General features: G+C 29.0%; 2 protein-coding genes across 2 annotated transcripts; both read right to left on the reverse strand.

Annotated features, from left to right (window-relative positions):
* Positions 1-6,581: 6,581 nt before the first annotated feature.
* LOC107928009 (probable receptor-like protein kinase At1g11050) lies at positions 6,582-9,126 on the reverse strand. The gene has a single exon (XM_016859165.2). The coding sequence runs from the start codon at positions 9,050-9,052 to the stop codon at positions 7,106-7,108; it is 1,947 nt and encodes a 648-aa protein (XP_016714654.2). The 5' UTR covers positions 9,053-9,126; the 3' UTR covers positions 6,582-7,105.
* Positions 9,127-12,825: 3,699 nt separating this feature from the next.
* LOC107927812 (putative transferase At1g60990, chloroplastic) lies at positions 12,826-16,686 on the reverse strand. Its single transcript, XM_016858935.2, has 12 exons — positions 16,264-16,686; positions 16,080-16,181; positions 15,949-15,982; positions 15,758-15,831; positions 15,599-15,664; positions 15,422-15,486; positions 14,904-14,991; positions 14,757-14,822; positions 14,413-14,578; positions 14,237-14,320; positions 13,776-13,903; positions 12,826-13,230 (listed from the first exon to the last, which is right to left on the reverse strand). Exons 1-12 carry the CDS (start codon positions 16,492-16,494, stop codon positions 13,033-13,035), a joined length of 1,302 nt encoding a protein of 433 aa, XP_016714424.1. The 5' UTR covers positions 16,495-16,686; the 3' UTR covers positions 12,826-13,032.
* Positions 16,687-19,056: the final 2,370 nt, after the last annotated feature.

The raw sequence follows: 19,056 nt of genomic DNA on the forward strand, positions 1-19,056 counted from the left end.
CTATATTGTTTCGGTATGCACTTATTGCATGAAATTAATTGAATTAATCTTTTTTTTTATCTTCGTATTCGGAATTTGTGATTATTTTTTAATAATGTTTCTTTAATATCTGAATTTAGATTCTCCTCTCAAGAGTACAGTATACCTTATCACAGTACCCAACCACTTGTTTGTAACATTTTCTTTTTACTTCTATCTTTTCATGTTGATATTTGTTGAGTTGAACAATAAAAAATTTGATATGTTTTAAATAAATTTTAATTTCGAGTCTTGTGTGAAAGGAGAAAATAATGTTGGGAAAGTTTACCTCCTCCATCCTCTCATGTAAGGGCGAAATTAGAAATTTTTTTTTGGAGGGATTAAATTATATATTTTTATGATGATAAAAATATAATTTTATTATTTTAATAGTTTATATCTTTATAATTTTTAAAGGGCTAAATCAATTTTTTTATTATCTTTTTTTAGGGGACCAAAGTGCACTTTTATTATTACTAATTTAAAATTTTATAAATAGACCTAAATGAAAAAAAATTCATTTTATGAAGACTGAGGCCCCTGCCAGTCCCTATAGCTTTGCCACTGAACCCATTCGAATTAGAACATTCATACTAAAATTTTAGTTTTTTTTAATGAAACATTAATATTTTATTTATGTTACCATTACATCCAAAGTTTATAGATAGAAATTGTTTAAACATATAAAATTAAAAAAAATCAGCATGAAAAAAAAGAAGATAATGGTTTATAGCTTGACTTTAATATTTAAGTTCATTTTTTAATTATGTAATATATTATTTTATATTTTTATAAATATAAAATATAAAATTATATTATAAACATAAAAAAATTTATTTTATTCTAAATAAATAATTTTGATTGGATCAAATTTTCACAAAACAATTGAATGTACGAAACATCAAAGTCACAGTAAGTCAATAATCATATATGCGGACTAATCTTTAATCTTTAATAATTTTTTTTATATTCTTTATGTTTATTTTACAATCCATGTTAGAGATTCATGGCTACTCCTCCCAAGAATATCATCTTCAAGATTCGAACCTGAATCTTTCCTTTGAGAATGCAACATGCATTACCATTGCACTAGACCACTTATGATGTTTTCAACTTTATTTTTAGAATTAAAATTTTCTACCCGTAATATATCAAATAATTTTCATATATATATATCAAATGAATCATTAACACTTAAACAAAATGTGATATCTGATGCACATTCCACCATCAAATTTGGGTAACAATACAGATGCAAATTCAACTATTTGTGTCTTAAAATCAATCTTAAAATTGAAATTGTACATCACACAACCATTAATGCTGCAATATGTGTATCTTTCAAAATTTGTAAGCCAAATTACCAAATTGAAAAAAAATATATACTTATCTAAGTAGTAGTTGAATTGAGTGGGAAGGAGTTTGATAACTTTTAAATATGGTCTTGATTTTGAGCCTTGCGAATGAGAAAAATAGCGATGGGAGAACTTTACCTCCCACTTAGGGATTAGGTCTAACTAAACTTTAGATTTAATCGAGACCTAACATAGTTTCCAAATATTGAAAAGAGTATTTTAAAAAAAGGGATAAAGTAACATTTAATTTTTGAACTTGACAACTTTTCTCAATCTGGTCTCTAAATTTGGATTCTATTAAGGTGCAATGATGTGACATAATCTCAGAATACTACATCATTATACTTTTTTTTATATGATGCATGTCTGCTTTACAGTTCATATTCGGAGTTCGGGGTCGATCCTCCCAACAATGTTGTCTCTAAAATTCAGACCTACGTTCTCCCCTTGGGAGTGTAGTGTGCTTTACAGTTCGAGTAATAATGTGACACAATATCAAAATACCACATCATTATACTTCTTTTTATATGATGCATGTCCGTTTTACGTTTCATGTTCAGGGTTGCCCCTCCCAATAATATTATCTCCAAAGTTCGAATCTACATTCTCCCATTGAAAATACAATCTGTCTTACTATTACACCCAACCATTTGTTAGTACTTAATAATCAACTTGAAAAAAACTACCAAATTTTGCTATGGGACCAAGATAGAAAAAATTATAGGTTCACATGCTAAGGTTTTATCATTTAAAGAAAATAAAAATGGTGATTATTATCTATAAGTGGAGCAAGGTACAATGACAAAAGCTTGTTTGGTGGGTAAGAATAGAGAATTGAGAAGGCTATCTAAATAGAGATGTCCATTGCCAGAATATATAAACCAAATAGCCAACAACCATTCATTAACTTCAATGTATTACCACCGACACTTATTTGTATATATCTATTTTATAGACACTCTTAAACTTTATCACTACAATAAATCGTTCTATCTCGTTTTATTATTATCTCTAAAAAGAATTTAGATATAAATTACATATGGTAAGATTCGAACCTAGATTTATCTAGATCCCAGAACTCCAATCTTATCAATACAATAAAAGTTCATCGACAATAATTATAATTGTTAGGTTAAACTTTGCTATTAGTCTCTATACTTTATAAAAGTTTTAAAATTAGTACCTTTACTATAATTTGGTCAATTCTAGTCTCTTTATTTTTAGAATTGGTCGATTTTAGTCTCTGTATTTTTTGAATTTCAAAATTTTAGTCTTGACCGAAACATTAACAGTTAAATCTCTTTGGTTAAATTCAATTAATAGTTTTTGAATTTTGAAATTTCAGTCTTGATGCAAAATACAGTCATTTATCCATTAATTGCATTTTTATGAGTAATACATATGGAAATAACAAATTGAAATGGTATTACACATATGATAATATATTTGTCGCATCTGATTTTTGAAATAGCATAATTTAGCTTAACAAATCTATCGGTTATCATTTGGTAAGGGACTGAAATTTTAAAAATTGAAAAGTACAGGACTAAAAATGACCAAATTAAAGTAGATGAACTAAATCCATAACTTTCACAAAGTAAAGGGACTAATAGTAGAATTTAACCTAATTATATTATTTATAACAAAATAAATTTTGATCTCAATCATAAGAAACAAGAAGACATGGACCAAATTTGACCATAGATAAACGTTGGCCTCACTCGCCAAGAAACGTGTTTTACGGAAGATTCATTAGTTTTAGGGTTAACTCCATTATGCATCCTTTAGATTCTAAATTAATTTCTAAACGTCAAAACATTTTAATTGAGTTCTCTAAGAATAAGTATTATATTAATCGCTCAAATCTTACGAAGTACGTGTAAGATACACGGATCAAATTTAACATGTGCGTACTTATTGGATGAACAATTTTGATCTAACATATAAAAAAAAGAAAAGAAAAAAAAATAGGCTTCTAAATTTTATGACACGATTTTTTAACACATTAGATCTAAACCGTTTATATTGTAGGTGCACGTATGTTTACAATTGACATATGACAAATTCAATCTCTAACATTTACATCTTTCGTCACTTTAGTCCTCTTTTTTTTTTTTTGGATCACTTTGATCCTCCAACTTTAAAACTTAATCGAAATGCTTTTCTTTGGATAAAAAAGATGATTGGAAAGTTAAAATTTTTAACGATAATGACATTATAGCCCATGTGACAGTTCGTATGTACTTCATAAAAAATATATGTAAAAATTGACAACTTTGTTTTATGGAATGACCTGATTAATACAAGATTAATACTTCAAAAATTCAATTAAAGTATTCTAAAGCTTAAATATTCATTTGAAATCCAAGAGTAATTTAAAGACATTTGATGAAATTAACTGGATAATTTAAAAGGGTAAACAACATTAGTTACCCAACTATGAAAAATTATAAAAGGGTCCTTAATTATTCAATTTTGTATTTTTTGGGTCACCAATCGATAAATGGCTATCGGAAATATGATGTGGTAGCCTTTAAAATGGGCATAATAGCAAATTCAACCCTCAACATTTACATATTAATTGTGTCAATGTAGTCTTGATTCTAAAAAAATATAAACCTCAACATTTACACATTGTGTAAATTGATATTTTTTTGTAGATTTGTTTTTTTCTTTATAACCCTTTTCACCTAAAAAGCTAAAAAAAACAAATTTATCAGCTAAATTTGATTGAAAGTATACCGAAAATGGAAACATCCAAAAATCTAAGATAATAATTTTCATATTCTCTTTAAAAAAAAAACCTCAATGTCACAAAGAAAAGCAAAACTGCAAAAATGATCAAATTAAACAAATGTGTAAATGTTAAGGATAATTATTTTAGAACCAAGACTAATTTGACATAATGTATAAATATTAAGGGTTAATGTTGCTGTAATGTCAATTTTAAAAGCTGACAAGTTATGTTCCGCTAGTAATTTAACAGTTGATGACCCAACAAGAAAAGACTGAATAGTTGAATGGTCATTTTGTAACTTTTCATAGTTGAGTGACAAAAAAATTATCAATAGTTGAGTGACTACTAGTGTAATTTACCCAATTTAAAATTCAGTCAAGAAAGAAAAAGCTGATGGGGACAGCCAAAATATTTCACATTCAAAGGACCATTGTATAATAAAGGCATATTACTATTTCAAAGCATTTAATAGTTCACAGTATTTCACCTAATGAGACCTAAATTTGAACTTAATTAATTCGCAATTGAACAAAATAAGGTGGATGAAATTGAAAATCAATGCTCAAATTAGGTTACTAAATTTATGTTAAATTTTAGCAGAACCCAACCAATGCTTTGTTTATTTTATTTTTGGACACCTATAGCTAAATTGAATCAAACAAAAGTTTTTATACAATTATAATTTGGTGTCATTTACTTTTTATATATATATGTGTGTGTATATATATATAATAATAATTGGCATATTGCCAAAAAAAGAAAATCCATTTTATGCCACAAAATTTTGGGTATCTATTTGTTAATTTCCACATTTTAATATTTAATATTTTTGTTGTCCTATTAATTGATGTTGAAAATTATGATAGTTGATATTGTACTAGTATCAGATGTTACGTGTTGTTTGGATTCTGAATATGTTTCAAGTGTGTTTTAATTTGTTTTGGCTAATAACAGCTTGTATCGATACTTTTAAAACTTACATTTGCATATAAATATATTCATATGATGTAATTGCGATATATATGCGTGTATATATAATATATAATTTAATACGAGATTAAACAATAAACTATAAATATATATATATAAAATATTTACAAAATATTCATAAACTCGAAATGATATATAAGAAGTACGAGTTCGGAAAAAACTTTTGAATCGACGAGAATACCATTTATTTTCTACCATAAATTGACATTTAACAATATTTATGATTTAAAAATAAGTTGTGATAATTTTAATAACTCTAAAATAGAGTTATATCTTGAATAAAATTCGAAACATACTTACTACCAATAAGTCAAAATAATTAATAATAATTAATATTAAAATATTATTTTTTAAAAAAAATTTGAATTATTTTTATTTTTTATAAGTAATTTTTTATCTTTATATTTGTTAATGTAATAAAATAAAGTTATAACTTGAATAGAAATTAAGTATATAAATAGAGATTAATTTTATTTTTTAATTGATGATGACTTTGTATAATATTATGTTACTTATAAAAAAAATTATAAGTTGTTTATTCCGTACGAAGCAAATACTCTTCAGTACTTTCTTTTTTACGTTATTATTATTGTTATACATCAAATTGTAAACGAAAGAGAGATTTTAATAATTATTTTTAATCATTATTTTTAAATGTGTTTATTAATTTAATGTATATATATTTTATGCTTATCATTAATCATTAATATAATTGATGTATATTGTTGTATTTTTTTAAATTTAATTTAATATTATATACTTTCTAATATATTTCTAAATTTTTATATTATTTTCAATTTTTTAATTTATGAAATATTATTTATTTTAATTATTACTTACATTAAATATGTTATATATATATTTCATATTATTTATTTTTAATTTATAAAAAATAAATTTTTTTATTCTCCTGCAACACAAGTGAGAAAGAAATCTAATTAATTAAAGTATATTGAAAAAATAATAAATTTATGTAATAAAATTCTAATTTATTCATGAAATTTAAAATTACGGTCCATACATTAAAACAATATAATATTTTGTGATGATATATTTTTTTTGGAATAATTTCATTATAAGTTCTGATCATATCTACTTTCTTTGACACAATAACTAAAACTACCCACAGCCCCTCAACTTATAAATAAGAGGATAATGCATTTAAGCGCACTTAAATCTACGTCCTTCGGTCAAATAGTAGTTAAATAAATAATTAAAATATTTAAAAAAATTATAAAATTTGATTCAATTAGTTCAATCGTTTTTTGTTTTGATTTTCAATTTTTTTTTATCAATTTCAAGTGGTTTGCTCATAAACCAATTCAATCCCTATGTTCGGATCAATGTACCAATTAATCCAACCGACCGGTACAACTCAAATAACACTACTTCAAACTGTATATAACATTGGCTTCATGGGTCTTTATTTCAATTTTGAACATGTGAGCATCAAACAACTTAGATTTAACATGTTAAAAAAATTGATTTACTTAACGAGTCAAATTTAAGCTCTATCTACAGAGTAAGTACATTCGTGTTTAAAATTTAATTTAAGCATTTAAATATACTTTCTCATCATATCAAAACAAGTATTTAAAATCTAAACCATAATCTAAAAACCTCAAAGATGATAAAAACCAGTGCAAGTCTACTTACATATACTACAAATATACAACATGAAATCTTTGCGCATTGAGAATCCATTGGATGTAACGAAATAAAGCAAATATCTCGGTTGCAACTTCGATTTTTCCATAATCATGAAGAAAGTTCGACGTGATTCTTTGTTTTACGAACGAAAAGAGCCCGAAAATCTTCAGCTGGTCGAGCAATTTCCAGTTTACTTGGAGGCCGAATCTTATATGCCAATCGACCAATTTGATACATGCATCTTCGGATCTTCGTATGTTCGGGACATCTTTGTCTGAAAAAGCCTGATAAAACCGGCATCGGGAAGCATACTCGAACATGCTCTCTTCTTCTCCAGGTTAGTGAACATGTCGGATTATCTAAGCATGTCTCCTTTAAGTAGTTGTGGTCCACTTAATGCAGGTGAGATGCTAAATGCATTGCCGTCACCGTAACACGAAGGGTGAGCGAGAGACATTGGTCGATCCGGGATAGGGGGAACTTCAATGTCACCTTCCAACATTTTCAATGCATCCAAAATGGTAGGTCTTAAGGCTACCATTACATGAGCACACAAAATCCCAACATGCAAAAACCTCTCCATTATAGCTTTTGGATTTGAGTTCACGGAATCCTCACTATCCATCAACGAACGATCAAAAGCTTCCTCAACTTTCCCTGCTTTCACCAAAGACCAAGCCCAATCTGTTATCAAAAATGCACGCGGTGAACTCGACGAAGACAAATCAAGAGCTTTCCTCCCACACATTATCTCCAAAACAACAACACCGAAACTATAAACATCGCTCTTCTCAGTCAACTGACCATATAAAGCATATTCAGGAGCCAAATATCCATGAGTTCCAGCAACCCTAGTCGTTAAATGAGACTGGCCTTCCCTACTCTGTTTTGCTAACCCAAAATCCGAAACCCTCGCTCGCATATCGGCATCGAGTAATATATTCGTAGCTTTAATATCTCTATGATATATAGCAGGCTTAACTCCATAATGCAAATAAGCCAACCCTTTTGCCACATCCAAGATTATATTCTTCCTTTGAGGCCAACTCAACGGTTTAACACCTGATTTCGACGGAAACAAATGGTCATCGAGGTTTCCATTAGGCATATACTCGTAAACGAGATATCTTTGACTCCCTTTTTCACCATCACCGTCGTCATAATGTTCGATTTCATCATCATCAATCATACAACATCCTCTAAGAGGAACCAAATTCCTATGTTTCAAATTACTAATAATTTCAACTTCATTGCAAAACTCTTCATCACCTTGAAATTCAGATTCTATGATCCTTTTAACAGCTACCAGTGTTCCATCTGGTAAAATCCCTTTGAAAACAAATCCAAATCCCCCTCTTCCTATAAAATTCTTACTTGAAAAATGATCAGTTGCTTTCTCAAGATCATGGAGTTTAAACCAAATAGAACCAGTATTAGGCCTTAACCTAGTTCTGGAACCTTGTTCTTCTAAATCATAAAAATTAGAACCAGAACCGCCATTGTTTCTCTTCACAAATCGTTTTTCATACCAAAAGTAAAAACCCAATACACTAATAGTAACAAAAATGGCTACACCAGCTCCTGTTAAGCCAAAAACAAGAGCTGAATGCTTGTTATTAGAACCAGATTTTTGATTCAATGTTAAAGCAAAAGCACAAGTAACAGTCCCATCACTTTCAGGGCCAAATTCATTAACAATCCCAGCAGCATAAAGAACAATGAAATCGAAACAATCGGTACCGTGTGAGCGATTACCATCGATAGCCATTAACCGTGAATGAACCTCGTTACCAGCACGGAGACAAGTATCACACGCCGTTAAATCACCGAGATCAGCTTTGCAACCTTGGTCTAACACCGTGGATTGACCTAATTTAGCGACCCAATCTTTAGTCGTTTGTATCCCGGCACAAAGATCAGGCGTAATCACGAACTGGGTCGGCTCGAAACAAAGGGAAACGACGTCGTTAGGGAGAGAAAGCAAATCGAGCTTGGACTGGAAATCATGGAGGCATGAAACGGAAGTGGGCAAATCGGGGAGCTGAAAAAGACTGGTTTCTTTAAGGTGTTCGGCCAATCCAATGCCGAAGACCGATAACAGTGAAACACAACAGTTTTGTTTCGAGATTTCAGCTTTGGGTGTTGAATTTGAAGGGTGAAAATCACGGCAAAGAGTTGAGTTCCATGGGACTCTCGTTACATAGTTGAGATCCATTGGACAAGAAGCAGCCATGGTTAATGAAAGGGTTGATAGTAAAACAAGGGACGAGATTGAAAACTTTAAACTATTGATGATCTTCATTCCTAGGGTGGGTTTTTTTTTTTTTTGGTGATATTAATATGAGGAAGAAGATGAACTTGCAGAGATAAAAGGAACGATGCTATTCCAGTCAAACCTTTACCTCTTTTTATTACACTCTATTTCGGCAGCCGAGTTTTGTTTTTTTCTTACTTTCGTTGGCGGCGCTTGCATGTCACGTCAGTATATGGAGTGATGGAGATGGCTTTGATTGGAGCGTTGATTACACGTGATTTAATGTACTGTGAATTATATTCTGTCTCATTTTTCTTTCTTTCCCTTTTTGTTATTGTCGACTTTTGTAGATTTGTCTTGGATTTGATAACCTCAAATGTTTTTGGATTTTTATTTAAATATGGTAAAAAATAAATTTATTTTCATTAAATAAATTTATATTTAAAAACATTAGATTAGATCACTAATTTGTTGGTTTGATCCGTTTATTCAATTCGTACATGTTACTTTATCAATTAGTTTAAAGTCCTTTTTTGAACTGCTACCCGATCAATTATCAATTTAATCTGCTTCAAACAGCATTAATGTTAGTGTAAATTTAAATTTTGAACCTATGGAGATAAGAAAAGAAAAAAGAAAGAATTTTGCATGGTTTTTAGTGTTGAATTAGTGATCAAATCGGTTAGACATTCAGTTTTTGATTCGAAAATCCAATCAGTTTAATTAAATAAATTGCTTGAAAAATTCATAAAAACTAAAAAAACGATTCAACTGATTTAATCACTTTACAAGTCAATGGGTCTAACCCCTCTCTCTAAATCAATACCTCGACTTTTATCTGATTGGTCAATCTAATTTGGTTTAAGCAACATTGAAATTTCAACGGAAAATTTTACCTTTTAATCTTTATATAGATGACATTTTATGCATTTTTTAATTAGCAAAAAATTAATTTTTTTAATTTAAAATAATATTATAATAATTTATACTAATCACTATTTTTTTTAAATATTGCGAAAAATAATTGGTTCAAAAACCCAAATATTTCTCTTTTTTTCTCAATATATTTTTATTTAAAAATTATATTTATAATAATTTATATTTAATCACTAATTTCTATAAAAAATAATTTTCAATTTGAAAGAAAATATAGTCGATAATATTGACAATTTTATATAAAATAAATTTCTGTTTGACAGAAAAAACAGAGCAAAAAATAAAAGAAAAACGTGAATTTGATTAAATTAGAAGGAAGCATCATAGAAATTGCCCAGCTAATGTTGTAATTAAATTTCCAGATGAAACTGAATTTATTGTATTTTATTTTCCTTAGTTCCACAAATTCAGCCCACATTCATTTCATCTGCCCCATCTGGTGCTTGACTTTTTTTACTTTGAAAGAAAATGATTGACATCAATGATTAAAGAATTAGAGACTATGATCATGGTCAAACGGATTACCTGTCTTATATATAATAGAAATAAATTAAATTTTAAATTACATTTTACTCTTTTTACTTTAGAAAATAAATAGATTAATCCTTATACGTTAGATTAAAAAGTAAATTGATTTTCTCTGTTAAAAATTATATCTATTTTTATTGTTAAAAACTAACATAATTGACAGAATAACCAAGCAGTTATACGTGGCATGCCACGTGTAACTCATTATGATGTACAATGACTAATTTTAATATTAGAAATGATCAGTTTACTTTTTGATCTAATATATAGAGATTAATTTGCCTTTTTTTTAGTAACTGGGTAAAATACAATCTGACTCTTAATACAAGGGCCTTCGGGATACTTTTACTGTTTTTAGTGCATTAATTAAGGAATATAGAATTTTTATAGGGTAAAAAAGTCTTCGAATTTTGAAAAAAAAAATTAAGTCCCTTCATAAAAAAACGCATTCAATTAAGTCCTCAAACTCTCAAATTGTATAAATTAAGCCCTATAATCAACATTTTCTATCTTTGACCATTATGTCACTAATGTGGCCATTAACGACGCTATTAGTAAAAATTTAAAAATTTCAAAAAAGAAAATTTTTTTGTCCTAAAACATTTCGGACACAAATTTTTTTTTATTTTTTTGAATTTTTTATTTTGATTTTTTTACTAACATCGTAGTTGACGTGGACCACCACTTCAATACATAACAATCAAATATGAAAAATGTTGGCCAAAATTCTTAATTGATGTAATTTGAGAGTTCGAAAGTTTTATTGAGTATCTATTTTATGAAGGGGTTTACTTGATTTTTTTTCTTAAGATTTAGGGACTTTTCACCATTTAAGCCAATTTTTAATAGAAGTTCTGTAAGCCACTCAGGTATTTGAGTCGAATTCAACTCGAAGTATTAAATAAGTTCAAGTAATTCGAGTTATTGAATAATCAATTTTTTTAGTGGCGTGTTTGAAACCATGATTTAGGTAAAAAAATTAGATTTGGATTTGGAAATCCAATTTTTTTATAACAAATAAAATATTGGATTTGAATTTGGGCAAATCCAAATCTAATTTTCATAAGAGCTAAATTTTGGATTTAAAAATCCATTTTAAAACTTAGAATTTTCAAAATCCAAGATTGATTAAAAAAATGGAGAACTTTTTTGTTCTCTTCTTTCAAACATCCTTCAAAACCCAAACAATAAATATTTAATTTTACTTTTAATATATCATCAACAAAGTTCACGATTTTTAGAGTTTGGTCGGTAGGCAAACCGATCAGACCATCAGTTCTTGGTTCAACAAGTCAATTGGTTCGATTGAATAAATTATTTAAAATAAAAAATTTAAAAACAGATAAAACTTATTCAACTGTTGGTTCAGCCAGTCCAATCGATTCACGAGTAAACCAATCTGAGCCCTTATTATGGACTGGTACCTTAGCTGATTCCTAATCCAATCTGCCTGAACAATCAATTCGATTCTAAAAACAATGATAAAGCCTATACATTTAATTTAATACAATATAAATATTTTTAAAAAAATCATTTATACCATAATTTCCACGATTTTAATTTTAAATTCTTGATTTTTAATTTATATCTAAGTTCACTTATGCCTAGTGCAATCGGTTTAACCAACAGGTCCGGTCTGATTTTCAAAACTGAACTGGTGGCCAAACTAATTAGGCAACCAATTTGATCAGTTTGGTTGGTATGATTGGTTCGACCATTCCGTCCGGTTCTATTAAATAAAAATTTTAAAAATCATAAAAAAAATGGTTCAAGTAGTTCAACTACCCAATCAAATAGTCCGTATCAATTCTCAAGTCAATCGATCTAATACTTTTCTCCAAACTGATACCCTAACTAATTCTCGGTCCAATTGGTTGGTCGAGTTCGATTCAAACAATGAAATGTTTAAAATCCTCCTAAATAATAAAATTAAAAAAATATTTTCAAAGCCTAGAATTAATTGAAATGAAAATTTAAATTTGAATTATCCAACAATGAATTTGGATTAATTCAAAATATTAAATTTTAAACTCTTCCATTACCAAATAAAAAATTTAAAAATAATAAATTCATAAATCATAAATTTTTAAAATCTAAATCTAAATCCGGATCCAAACTTTCCTAAATGTTACCTAGATTAAAAAAAAATTCTAATTCGAACTTATACTCGAGCTTTAAAGTAGAACTTAATCAAAGTTCAACTGAACTTTGGAACACAAAATTTAATTCAGCTTAAGCTTCATTCAAGCTCAATTTGGTTCAATTACATCCCAAACCCATCACTTTAAAAAATAAAAAGATGCAAGTCTTCAACTCTAAATATGGACATTAGCATACCACAAAGAAGAGCTATAGTATACAAAATTCAGGGATTTATCATAGAAAAAAGGAGGGATCGAGTTCATCGATTTGTAAAAACATTACAACGAAAGGAGCATAATGCTTCGGTACGTAGGAATTAAAGCCCAAAAAGATACAAATCAAAGAAAGCGGTATGAAACTTGACAAAAGCTAAGCCATACCAGAAAAACCTTTGAACCAAGATTGTTTATATCCATATAATTTCAATTTAGTCGAGGGCCGGAGTTCTTTACCGGAGGTGGAGATTGCCGAGAAAGAAAAGGAACATCCACTACTGTCCCAATAATCTTTTCTCCAACAATTACAGTGTCTCCATCTGAAGCCGCTTTCCTCTTGATGTAGCCTAAAGCAAAATGGTCACATTCCTTTCTTCCTGTTGTATAGCTTGTCAGCTTTCCCACCTGCAGCGATTCAAAGAAGATCAAATTCTTCTATAAGTCTTGTGGATTTAGTCCTTGTACTTTAATTTGGTCAATTTTAGTCAATGTACATTTCTATTTAAATACTAGTAGTTAGATCAGTTTGATTAAATTTTGCTATTAGTCTTGTATTATGCCTAAAGTTGTAGGTTTAATCCATGTTCTCCAATTAGATCATTATTAATTCCTATATTTTTCAAATTTCAAAATTTCAAAATTTTAATCTTAACACAAGCGATAGTCTTTAAATATAACTAACTTTTTTATGAGTGAAAATAACAATTTGATAAAGAATTATGTATGTGATAACATGTTTGCTACATCATATTCTGGAAATAACATAACTTAATGAATTTGACAGTTATTGTTTTATCAAGATTGGAATTTTAAAATTCATAAACGCGTAATACAGGGACTAATGGCAGAAATTTCCCTTTAAAGAATAGCTTTATGTCAATAGTTCCCAAAATTACCCAAAATATAAAACCATACATATCATCAGTTCGGGGAAAGAGTGAGATTAGAACCTTTTTCCCATTAACTGTAATGGGGCTGCCTGGTTCTGCAGGTGCTGATAAATGAATACCCCACAGTCTCTGTTTAACTCCATCATATGTAATGAGTCTTGATATTGTCTCTTGTCCCTTGTAACAGCCTAAGGATCATAGAGTCCGATAAAGCATGTTTTGTAATTTTCTTAGCAGACATTCAATGGTAAGGAATGTATATATTATAAGGGTTTGGGGTAGGGGTTGTCCAAGGATAGTAGCAAATCCAGAAAATTGCTTTGGGGTCAAGAGATGAATCCTAAATTTGGGGAGGCAAAATGCAATGTTATTATTATACAAACATGTAATTTCATAAATTTTTAAGGGCCAAATGGAAAATTTGCTCCCTTGCCTTCGCCCCTGTCAACAAAAAGACTTGATCGGAAGTCTTTTGTCACTCCACCAGTAGTTCAGTTTAACACATGGTAAGGATTAGGTACCTTTGTTCAATGAAATTGAGTTCCAAAGACCAGCCTCCAGAACATTAAAGTCATTGGTAAGTTCCTTTCCAGGAGCTGGTCTACCTGCAAAATTAAATTAGAATTTCCTAGGAACTTTGTTACAATAAATACACCGTTCTTAAGCCATGACTAACCAATAAATCAAGAGTTACCACCTTGTGTAATCCTTAGCTTTTCCCAGGCATTAGAACCTAAAGGAATAGCACCTTGAGATAGAAGAGTTTTCCAGACGGAATCGGCTGCCGCTGGTGACATCAACAATGAAAAACCTTCGTCGGAAATGATATTTCCGACCCCAACAGTTACAGGCATACCGTTCACCTGAAATTGGTTAATGATCCTATTTTTGATTCACTGAAATGAACATTAAACAGAGTAAACTTTTACTATTTTTTCACTCTAAGTATTGCTTTGATATTAGATTACCTCATTCTAATACGAAATAGTTCAAATGTTCAAACATTTACAACTTGGCATTGGCAATATATAGGTATCTTACGTTATAATGACGATTTGTGCCGTATGGTTGTCCAACAAGATCACCCAGATTCAAATTAGCCATCACCTATCATTAAGATTATCAGATTAAAACCAACAAAAAGAGAAATATCCTGGAAATATGCACAATTTATACAAAATTGCTTACTTCAGAGCTCTTGGGACCAGATAAAGCGAATAAGCAAGTTTGCTTGGTGATGTCTTGAATCTCTACCTTATCCGCAAAAAATATGTACCTGCATAAGAAAAGCTTAGCACTCACTACAGTAAAAGTATCATGGAAATATCTGTATTAAAAGTTAGATTGCATTTTCCCCCTTTACTAAAAAAATGGACAAATTGGTCTTCGTACCAAAGATCAAAGAGTAAACCGATCTTTCTATTAAAAATTTCATCAATTTCTACTTAAATCAACATGAGGTACACATAGCAAGTCATGTCTAATTTTCTGATTGTTTTGTTAGCCAAACCAATTTTTAACACTAGAAATGGATGAACTTTTTAACAGAGATCAGTTTGCTCTGTGATCTTATATACAACGACTAATTTGCCTATTCTTTGAGTAAAGGAGACAAAATACAATTTGACTCCTAATAAAGACTCTCCATTTTTTTCTTCATAAATGAAGGCAAGGATCTAAAAGAGATTGATCATTGATGCACTAACTTATTGAGCATTTCAGTTATGTTTCCACATGTCTCTGGTGAAAGCACCAATAAAACTGCCTTCTTCTGTAAAAACATAAAATAAAAGTATAGTAAAGTCTTAACAAATCAACTAGGATCAATCCATTACTATAAACTAAAACTAAAGATTATTAGAAATAGCAAAAAGAAGAACTACCATAATCCAAGCATAAGCAATATCAATCGTCCTTGCAGTCGGCGTAACGAAAACGGTTTCACATCCCTAAGAATTTTACACAAAATCCAATCAATTTGAACCAAATTAAGCAAAAGAGAAGAAAAAAGAAGGGGTAGATTAGATGATTAGATATATCACCTGCCCTTCACTAAGACATTCAAAATTGGCAGTGGTTTGATTATGAAGAAACTGAATCCTATCATCTCCACTGACTTTTTCAACAATTAAATCCAATACATGTAAATTTTCATAAAGAATAATAAATTCATAATAAATAAAATTTAAAAACCTAAAATTAATTGAAGCAGGAATTAAGCGGAGACACCAACCTCTTAACCTTCCAAAATGTGAAAGGTCCATAACCTAAAGCAATTATCAAATAAAAAATAAGAAGATAATATTAGAAATAGTAGTAAGAGATCGAATCAACGAAGACAGGAATTCAAAAGTAGAATCTTACCACCAAGACATTATCGAATGCATCCAAAGCTTCATCGTCATTTTCAAACGTTTCTATTATCCCTTCCTCAGAAACTTTTGCTCCTTCAGCTGTAACTGAATCCTGCAACAACAAAAAAAAACGAAATTAAAGTCCATAAACGAAGTTTTTTTCCTAGGATTAAAAGAGGAAGAAAGCTACTTACTAGGAAATCGTGATCGATAGGAGGAGGGGAAAGTTCGAAAGGTAAAGCGGCGGCGATGGTAGATGAAGTGTTTCTCGATGAGAGATTGTTCTTGGTGGTTTTCTTGGTCCGAAACGCGGCGTTTTGGTGAAGAAGAAGAGCGGCTCTGGAGTGTTGAAGACGAGCTGTGGAACGGCTAACTAAGTGAGCTACGCAAGGCGGCGCCGTCGCGGTTGCAGTCATAGTCGTCATTGCTTCGTTTTGTCGCAGCGGATATGCCGGCTGTGAAGTGGGAAAATGCTGAAATATGGATAAAAAAATTAAAAATGAAAAATGAAAATAATCTTAACCGCCAGTTTAACCGTTGAGTTGGAAATTGAGTTTTATCTTCAATTTGTTTATTAATTTTAAGCTTAAATGTCCAGAAAAATAATTAAAATTTTCATAGAAAATTACAAACAAGTGAGCTCTAATCAAAAATAATAATATAATTTTTTTTAAAAATAATAATATCAAGATGAAAAAAAATATTCACATGGAAAATATTGAATTTAACAATTTAATTAAATGTCATATTTATAATAATTGATAAAAAAAGCTTTAAATTTATGATGTGAACTTAATTAAATATCATAATATAAATTTATAATATGACCGGACATAATCACTCGAATCATGGTAATTTAAAAAATTCAAACGGTTGCATTTAACTAATAAATAATATATGAAATCGAATTATATTAAGTGCAATTGTTTGAATTTTTTAACTACAATAAATTCAATAACGTGTCATATCATATCACGACATATTTTAAATTGATGTAACATCATTTAATTAAATCTATCTTATAAAATAAACAATTTTATGTTGTTATAAAAATCAGTTTTTCTTTTTTCTTCTTTAATATAAAAAGTCTTTTATTTTAAAAATATAAAAATAAAAAAGATAGAAAGGCATTTAGTCTTTAAACTTTTTTGGTTCACATTTAGTCGGTACTACATGGCACTTCAAGATTATGCCACATTATTACCTTAAAAGTTTTTAATTTTTTTTGTATTTTTAAAATTTTTATAAAATTTTTAAATTTTCTTGTGATGAAGAGTACCATGTCATCTTACCTTAATAAAATACAAAATTGAGGACCAAATTGAAAAAATTTGCCTTCAATTTGCCAAGTTAAGAAAGATTTAAGGACTGAATTAAGAAAACTTGCTAAGTTTAGATCTCAAATAAAAATATAGTCCAAGTTTTACCACAGGGGGCGAAGCCAAAATTTTTTTTTACGGACCGAAATTAAAATATAATTTTTACGATAATAAAAATACAATTTCACTATTTTAAATATAGCATATATCTTTATAATTTTAAAAGATTAAATCAAATTTTTATCATTTTTAAGAGAGTCAAAGTGGAATTTTACCTTTATTAATTTAAAATTTTTATAAACCCCTGCATTACCATATAAAATTCATATAGTCTTAATATACACAAAATATATGATTCCGCACAGCTATTTTTTGGATTATATGATACAACACCAATGAGATTGCAACAATGTTAACAGGCGATTGTAACTAAAAACTATAATCTAGTCCGAGTCGCCATTAATGGATATTTAGTAACCATCTTTACCCCAATGTCAAGCTGAAGAGCATTTCATTCATTACTTTCAGATTGACAATCACGAAGCTAACAACAACAAAGATGGTGTCTGAAGCGGAATCGATGGCAAGAGAGAGTGTGATCGTGGTGATAGATGGTAAGAGAAGCAAAGGAATGGTGGAGCCACTTGACTGGGCTCTTAAACACGTCGTTCGCCGGAAAAACATCGTAATCGTAGTCGGAATTTTGGGTGATATGGGGAAGAAGAACGCTACTCAATGCTTTCCTTTGAACATGAGATTTAACATCTCTGGAATATGTGAGTTATTTTATTTATTTATTTATTTAGTACTCTATGTGTTTGAAAAAAATAGTCTGACATCTCTCATCTCTAGTATAGGGTGGCAGTTGAATTTGGGGTTTGAAAATATGGAAAAAAAATTGGATGAAATAGTAATATTATTTCTTTCAAATAGTTTTATTTACAGTAATTTCATCTTAAATTTTAGGATTTTTATTTAGATTTGATTTTTTTAAGATGAAAATATTAAAATTTAGGATGAAAATATTAATGTAGCATACAATAATTGAAAAAAATTATTTAGATGACATGACGTTACTGTTTCATACAATCTTTTTTGAAAATACTTGTGAAAGTTTGGCGGTTGATAAAAGATACCAAAAGTGTAGGCAAGGGGTGAAGTAAGAAATTCAGGGTCAAATTTAAATTATAAATTTGTGAAAGTTAAAATGTAATTTTCAATAAAATTTTACAACTTTTTGAGGGATTAATTATAATCTTTTTAGAGGAATAGAAATGAATTTTAAATTTTAAGAGGCCAACATGTAAATTTATTGTTAGATTAACTTAAAATTTTATAATTTTTAAAAGGAATAAAAAGAAAAAAAGTTTAGTTTAGGAGCGAAGGCTCGTGCCTACCCCTAGCTAGAGTTGTCTATAGGTCTAAATTTTTGCTCAAGCCCGACTCGAATAAAAATGCTAAAATCTGGGCCGAGTTCGGCAGTATTAAAAATATTTTATTTTATTTTTATATAAAAAATTTAGAAAAATATAATACATTATATAGACTAAAAACATTAAAATAAGTATTTTCCAACAAATTGAAAATAAATTAAAAAAAGTCTTTATACTTAAATAACATTAATATATGTGTAACTTAGCAAGCAAATAACTCTAAAATAGTAGCAAA

Source organism: Gossypium hirsutum, chromosome A03 (genome assembly GCF_007990345.1).
Source record: "Gossypium hirsutum isolate 1008001.06 chromosome A03, Gossypium_hirsutum_v2.1, whole genome shotgun sequence".
In the NCBI taxonomy this organism is placed as follows: domain Eukaryota; kingdom Viridiplantae; phylum Streptophyta; class Magnoliopsida; order Malvales; family Malvaceae; genus Gossypium; species Gossypium hirsutum.

Bases quoted from the DNA above. Each gene is read 5' to 3' on its own strand.
- LOC107928009 (XM_016859165.2), bottom strand. From the start codon at position 9,052: ATGAAGATCATCAATAGTTTAAAGTTTTCAATCTCGTCCCTTGTTTTA.
- LOC107927812 (XM_016858935.2), bottom strand. From the start codon at position 16,494: ATGACGACTATGACTGCAACCGCGACGGCGCCGCCTTGCGTAGCTCAC. The intron at 14,321-14,412 runs GTGGTAACTCTT...TTAATTTTGCAG, and splicing joins AAAGCTAAGGATTACACAAG to GTAGACCAGCTCCTGGAAAG. The intron at 13,231-13,775 runs GTTCTAATCTCA...GAATCGCTGCAG, and splicing joins TTACAGTTAATGGGAAAAAG to GTGGGAAAGCTGACAAGCTA.